This window comes from Colletes gigas, unplaced genomic scaffold (genome assembly GCF_013123115.1).
Source record: "Colletes gigas isolate AHSC1104 unplaced genomic scaffold, ASM1312311v1 Colletes_gigas_Sc00021, whole genome shotgun sequence".
NCBI classification, from domain to species: Eukaryota; Metazoa; Arthropoda; class Insecta; order Hymenoptera; family Colletidae; genus Colletes; species Colletes gigas.
The window spans coordinates 2652375-2659882 of NW_025106650.1; the positions used below are offsets into that span (position 1 = coordinate 2652375).

Sequence of the window (7508 nt, forward strand, 5' to 3'; positions counted from 1 at the left end):
CAAGAAAACATGGTCTATTTCGGACGATTTTTCGATATAAAAGTTTAAATCACAGCATACGCCAATTGCTCTATAAACACAGGAGGTATTAAATGAATTTGCAAGCAAGATAATATTATAAACATTGCACTTTCTCGAATTCACCGTTGACACCTTAAAACTATCGTGTTTAGATTCGATAGGCCAAATTAATGATAAACAATGTTTTTACTAAAGACGCGCGTCGGTGGACACGTAAATGGACGGACTCGATGGTTTTCTTCCTCGATATTACGATTTCTCTTAATTACGCACGTCAACTAAATTAATATTATTACTATTACTATAACTATTATGTATCGTTATTACCTTTCTTATCGTTACTATATTACATGTAGTCGGAGATCCGAAAATCGAGCTTGCAAGTATCTTTCGAAACGGAATACTATGTATTGCGTACATACGATTTACAAAGTCGTATAACAAATCAGTCGTGGCAAACTTTGGTAGTTACGCGTACTGTTTTGTATCGGCGTTTCGTCGACGTTGCATTGGCATTCGTGTTCTATTCGTCCTTCTCGTTTCGTCGTTAATTACGCGTTTAACTCATCACCTTGTCGATCCAGGGCACGAATTTCTGTATATTCGTGTACACGCCGGGCAAATGTTCGCGTCCACACCCTATGCCCCAGGAAACGAGACCAATCAGCACGTATCTTCCTTCGACGGACATAGTTAAGGGTCCACCAGAGTCACCCTGTCGCAAAATGAATTTGAAAATGCAAGAATTTTAACTTAAATCAATATATGTAGTTCGACTTTTAGGTTCTTCGTAACAGTTCGAAACAATTATTTTCTGAACCTTTTCAAGCCCTGATCGAAAACAGTCGATTTACCTGACAGGAATCTCGCCCTCCTTCCTTGTAGCCGGCGCACAGGAAGACATCGTGAATAGTCTCTCGTCTTCCGGCTGCTCTGAACCACCTTTGGCATCTTTCGTTGGGGATCACCTGAAAATTTCGTCGTTCAACGATCCCATATCGCTTTCGCTCGTGTACTACTTATCGAAAGCCTTGTGCAATCGGAATATGAAAGTGCAAAGAGATAGAAGAAAACGAAAGGAATACGTGTTGCTCATAACTATACGCACTTCGACGTCCACCTCTTGGAGAACCGTCGGAGCCGAACTTTGGCCATGCCTGGTTCTGCCCCAGCCGGCGACCGTCGCCGTACGACCCGAAAGTTTTAAATTTTTCGCTGGTAAACAAACGGGAACGATGTGCTGCTTGAACGCCACTGTTCTCGACAGTTTCACCAATGCCACATCGTTTCGAAAATCGGTCGCCGAATATTGAGGATGGACCTTTAAACAATACGCCTGATAAACGCTTAAACATTTTGGTGGAATATTTCTGTACTAAATTTGCTACCCCTAATAATTGTTGAACGAATAAACAATGAATTATTTTTTATTATTGTTGTCGACTCGTCTTGTAAGGCCGATGTGGCAGTGAATGCGTCAAGGAATTCTTTCTTTCTTTCCCTGGTATCCGAAATGGTTGCCACTTACCTCCTTTCTCTCAATGTTAAATTCTTCGTGCAACAACCGTTCGGCCGCGTCCCTCACATCCCATTCACCGAGACGTACTTTCAAATTGTTGTTTGGCGTCCTGCACGAAATAAACATTAACCTATTTCTCAAAATCAAACGCGATCGTTCTATTTCTAATCCTGAATACTAACGTAGCAACACAATGCGCCGCGGTTACAACCCATCTATTGTTCAGCAACGCACCTCCACACGACAACTTTTTCGAGAGGAATCCCGATTTGATAATGGCAGCCTGAAATTTGAGAAATTAAATCATCTTTCCCAATAAAACAAAAATTAAATCGATTCATCTAGTAGTTTTCTCGCAATAAATTCTTAAATATGTTCTTTCCTTCGCAGGTCTAATGGTACGTCCCCCCACTTAAACTTTCGCTTGCTCACCTGCCATGGATGACTGCCAAAACTGGAGCTGTGGCCACCCACGATTCTGTTACTTCTCGTGTACAGTTCGCCACAACCTGCAAAACATTGCGAAAAGAGGTAAAAGATCGTTTATAGAACAGACTTTTCTTGCTTCCGTTGCTTTCAATTTTTTTTTTTTTTTTGCAAACTGCGATACACTATAGCAGTGTTTCTCAAAGTATGCTCCACGAAACACATAGCATATAGAATCACCATTTTTTCTCATGGTGAGATTTTTCAAATTAGTAGATATAAAAGTTACGCTTCAGTTTTCTATATCTACTAATTAAAAAGCAGCAAGAATATTTATTTTATTGAAACATCGATTTCTGACCAAAAGAAATTCGAGAATCGCTGCACTATAGTGTACGAGCGAACCATGCGTATAATCAGAGGAAGAAAGACACAAGCAACGATTTAGTTCACGAATACATCGATCACGTGGCAGTGTCAAGAGAGTACAAATTGTGTGTTTTACGTAGAGTGATCGAATAATGCTCGTCGATATCACAGAGGTGCAAACGTTCCGCAAAAATTTTCCGTCAGACGTGTCATAAATGTTTCTCCTCGTCAACGTCGATCTTTCTCGTTTCTTCGTTTTCTTTTTCGTCCTTCCGAGTCCGTTTCTCTTCCCTCGTCTTCGTTTCGACCCTCACCGTTCGATTATCGTGACGGTGTAGCGTGCAAAGTGCCAAAGACAGAAAAAGAGGGAGATTTCATGCGAGACGCGAGCGTTTCTTCCTTTTACCGTCGATTATTGGTCGGTCGTTGATCATCCTTGTCTGTTTCAATGTCGAGACGCAGAGAATATGCAGATGTCGTAATAATAGAGGCTTTTGCAATAAGAACGACAGAATTCTTATTGGAAAAGCCTATGGTTGCGAGTAGCTGGTAGCTATGGAAATTGAAATGGTGCTACTATTGGTGCAAAATGTCTGTCTGTGCGACTTCATGCGGATTACCACGATATTTGGAATAATCCACGGAGTTTGAGGCATCCTCGTTCGGCTTGTGAATTCCCGATGCGTCGGGATAATCGGGCTCGTATTCGTCCTGAGGGTAATCGACCTGTATCGGATGGTAAAACGGAGGACGTGTAGTGTACGAGGGCCGATTGTAATTCCACGTCTGCGACGATTCGTAAAGGGTCGTTGGCTTGTTCGCGACGTCCGCGTACAAGTAGCTCGGTCTGTGCTCGTTCTGACCGCCGTACGTCGGTTTGCTAGGCCTTGCCGCGTTCTCGTAGATTTGAACATCATCGACCAGGTACGGGTGTTGATTTCCCAAGTTTAGCGAAAGTGCTACACGTTCAAACAACCTCGATTTTACCTTTATTCGCCGTTTACCAATTACAATTATCTCCGCGTGCGCAACACGTGTACGTTTAATTGTTCCCGTTACGTCGCAATATCGTGTCCATTCAACTCGAGTCGCCTGGTTCTCGTGTCCAAGAACAAAACTCAATCAGTACTTTCCATTTTATACAGTGTGTGCCATTTTAACCCTTTGACCGCGGCGCACTCTAACCCAGAACCGTCGCTTTTATGCGTTCACGCGATACTGGCCAACCGAATTCAGAGTGAACTAGATTTTAACAACATGGAACATGGAAATTTAGAGATCGTATATTTAACACTGCGTTGTCGTTTGTTACATTTTAATTAATTTAATTGGGGTGGATTGAAGTGGCACACCCTGCAGATCGTGTTACGTATTTTTTCCTTTACTCAATATAAAATTTAAATTTGTCTGAGGTTATTTATTTTATATTGTGCACCAGTGATTTCCAAAGATTATTTTTAAAAAAGCCCCGGGCTAGATCATTTTGGGAACAATGTAGTTCAATGTAGAAAGAATGTGAAAACCCAAGAAAGATACATGTATAATTCTGGTGAACTAAAGTTTAGAAACGAGAGGCATATATGAAATGATATTCCTGTACGGTACTTAGCCTCTCATGATTAATTCATTAATAGCATAAGATGCTTATCAACGTTGCTATACACTAAGCGCTTTCTTTGGAAAACACTGTTGTACACGATCGTGGAACGATACGAAAAGAAAAGAAAAAGCTACGTATCTGCATATATTGTTTCGAACACTGAGTAAAAAACGACTCGATCGAAAAAGAAAATGAGAAAGAAATCTGACGAAAACTCACTGGCGTTCTGCAGTAATCCGACGGTAGGTCGCGGTATTTTTTCGGGGATGTCGTCGTCGTCGACGCAACAGCTCCAAATTAGTCCTCCGGAACAAAGGTCGACTGGTCGACCCCCACCGAGAACACAACTGATACTAAGCCCACAATCAAACGTCGCCCCTTTGTACGAGCATGTCTGCGGTATCACTGAAACATAGTGATCATCGATGTAGGCATACCATTACCGATTTCTCTAAAAGAACCAGTAAGGGAAAGCTAACCCTTTGCACTCGAGAGGCTACAATAACCGTTATTATTTTAAATTTAGCTCTTTTCGTTGAATAAAAGATAGCGAAATTACAAAGTTTGATACTCAATACTAAATTTTGTACAATGTGAAAATACGAAAACCATTGAAGTACAATGGTATTGTCTGTTAATTTATACATATATGATTTATTTTTATTAGCTGTGAAAAGTTTCATCAACTTTTAGCGAAAAAACTTCCTAGAGGCCAAAATAAAACGGAAATCAAGAATATCAATTTCTTGACTGAGGCTTCATTAAAAAGTTATTAAAAAATTAAATTACAAAATTTTAAATCACTTTGAAAAAATTATTTTTGGTTACGAGGGTCAATTACAATCATTTTTGGTGAATACGCATATCCTCGAAATCCTACCCATTTTCTAAAAAAAAATTCGAGTAGGTGTGTAATTTTTCGGTGAAAAAAAAATTTTCAAATCATTCTAAAAAAATTATTTTCGGTTGTGCAGGTCAATTACAATCATTTTTGGTAAATAGACATACTCCCGAAATCTTACGCATTTTCGAGAAAAAAATTCAGTACGGGCGGACCTTTAAACGTTAATAACTTTTTAACAAAGCCTCCATCAACAAATTGGTATTCTTAATTTTCGTACTATTTTGGCCTCTAGAATCTTCCATTACAATTTTACCCAGGGGTGGCGGAACACCCTGTGTACGTGTACACATACGTTTACAAATGACATACATATGTCGCAATAGTGACCTTTTAATAGTTCTACACATTAAAATTATTAATGATCCTTAGTTCTGTGCCTTTCGCGTATTTTACGCATTACACCGTGTCGTGTCGAGCTGGAACGCGTTCTATCGCATCGCGTGGTGTTGTGTCCTGTCATATTTAGTCGCGTCGTATCGTCACGCAGCACCGCGTTTGCTCTCTTTCGGTCTGTTTGCTAAGATAAATGCTCGAGTGCTTTCGTTTCGAACCCTGGTTTCGTAAGTGAAATCGCCAACTCAACACATAACGACGAGATCGAGCAGGAAAGTCAAACGTACGGGACACCGAGCGTCCCCAAATTACTAACGGATGTCTTACAATTAGAGCAACAAATTCATTTCGTGTACTGTCGTGTCGTTCACCGTCCACCGTCCACCGTCCGTCGTTATCTATTGCTCTCTTTACATTCACTATATTTCCGCAGAACGTTGATTTTGCTTCGCTATATCCGGCCCTTTATCTAAAACGTACTTCTACCCAACATATCCATTATGCTGTTATGAAGATTGTTGTTGTGGCCCCGATGATCCCCGGTATAATTTCGTTTCTTTCTGAGAGCCTCGACGAGCAGCGTGCCCTGTTCCTGGCTGTTGAATTTCCGTCTCCTTCCTTGCCTGTAATTAGTCATTACTACTTTGTCGAGTTCACCCTTCGCCATTTGTTTCTTCAGCTGATCCAAAAAGTTTTGCACGTCGTTCTCTTCGCGAACGTCGTCCGGATATCTGTCGTCGCGGTTTCGTTCGCTGACTGGTCGCGTTTGCGGAACGATCGTCAGGTCTGATATCAAATCCTGGTCTCCGTTACCTTGTTCGCCCACGAATTCTCCGCCGATTTGCCTCTTCCGGCTTCTGTTCTCTATAATCGTCACATCTTCCGTGGAGCTTTTTCTGTTTAGGTACCTTAACGCGTCTCGCGTCTGATTTCTATTCTCGACGAACGCTATTCGAGAGACAGCGTTTCGAGGCTTCTCGTCGCCCCAGCGATTTTCATTCCAGGATTCTTTCCTTTTCGGAATCAAACGCGCTTCCGCGTCGATCTCCCGCACGGAGATACCAAATTGTGTCCTCCTCTCGAACGCCTTGCCCATCGACCGACCATTGTCCAATCTTTTCGCTTCTCTGGGCTTCCTCGCGTTCGCCGGTTCATTTTGGACCCGCGACTCCGTGGAAACTTGCCCCTCGAGCTGGCCAAATTGAATGTCACCGGGCAACAATGCCAGTTTCTCGGTTCTTTTGCTACCAGAGGGATCCGGTAACGCGGCGAACCAACCGTGGAACAACGACATCGACGAGGACGAAGATGAGAACGGACGATTCTCATTCACTGAATCGTAGTCGTAATTTAGCGCGTCTACGGTCGTGATTAAAAACACGTATACCACGGCGATGACATTCATGATCTGATCTCTGTAATTTATTGGTCGGGCAAACTAGACTGAAACGAATTAGCCGTTACGCTTCATATCATAGCTATACGCGCTCGTTGCTTCTCGTAGATTTGAAGACTCCCGACCTCATCGGGGATCAAACTCTTTCCTTGTCGTCGAAAACGGTAACAAATTCATGACAATACGCGGGAAATATACGACGATTCGTTCATTCGACATCTTATTATCGATCGATCGATCACCGGTTCCAGTGTCGAGGATGACGTTCCGATCAACACTGTCGCGCGATAATTCTTCGATATCAGCCCTCTCTGGAAACGATACGGTTAAAAACAGCGGATCCTGTACGGCACACTCGTCGGTCTCGCGTCGCGTGCGTCCGCATCTAGCTGTTTTCGGTCGTGATCGTCTTCGAAACGGTCTTCCACGTGGACTAACACGAATTGTCGTGTTTCACCGACTGACGAGGCTCGACCGGCATCTAAAGAGGTGCTGCTCTCGCGGCTTTCACCGACATCAGCAGCTTTCCCATCGCTACGACGCCGTCGCGTCTTCCCTTACATTGGCTCCCCACCTGTTCTTTTCTTCACTCTCTGCTGCTTTCTTCTATTTTCTCTTTTCTCTTCCCATGCAGATCTTGAAAAATCGGGATTCTCTTTCCGTTCGCGTCGCTTTACGCCCATTTCGTTTCCTTCGAGCACGATTCTACGGTAAGGTTGATCGCGATGCATGGACGAACGATGATGATTCGCGAATCGAATAACGATACGGCTCCGAGACAATTGCTAACAACGATAACAAGTATAGCAGCGCCTGAATCTTTCAATGTTTTGAACTCTTGAGTAGGAATCCAAGAAAGTTAGTCAGACTACCGTACAACGCGGCTAAATCAGGCTTTTCTATTCAGGAAAATGGACGGTACAGAATACACGACAATTTT

At 42.6% G+C, this 7508-nt stretch overlaps 1 protein-coding gene across 1 annotated transcript; it reads right to left on the minus strand.

The window, feature by feature from the left end:
• Window positions 1–580: 580 nt before the first annotated feature.
• Window positions 581–6577, minus strand: LOC122401082. Its single transcript, XM_043403020.1, has 9 exons — window positions 5653–6577; window positions 4155–4340; window positions 2956–3294; window positions 1973–2049; window positions 1723–1823; window positions 1550–1649; window positions 1130–1342; window positions 876–989; window positions 581–736 (listed from the first exon to the last, which is right to left on the minus strand). Exons 1-9 carry the CDS (start codon window positions 6575–6577, stop codon window positions 581–583), a joined length of 2211 nt encoding a protein of 736 aa, XP_043258955.1.
• Window positions 6578–7508: the final 931 nt, after the last annotated feature.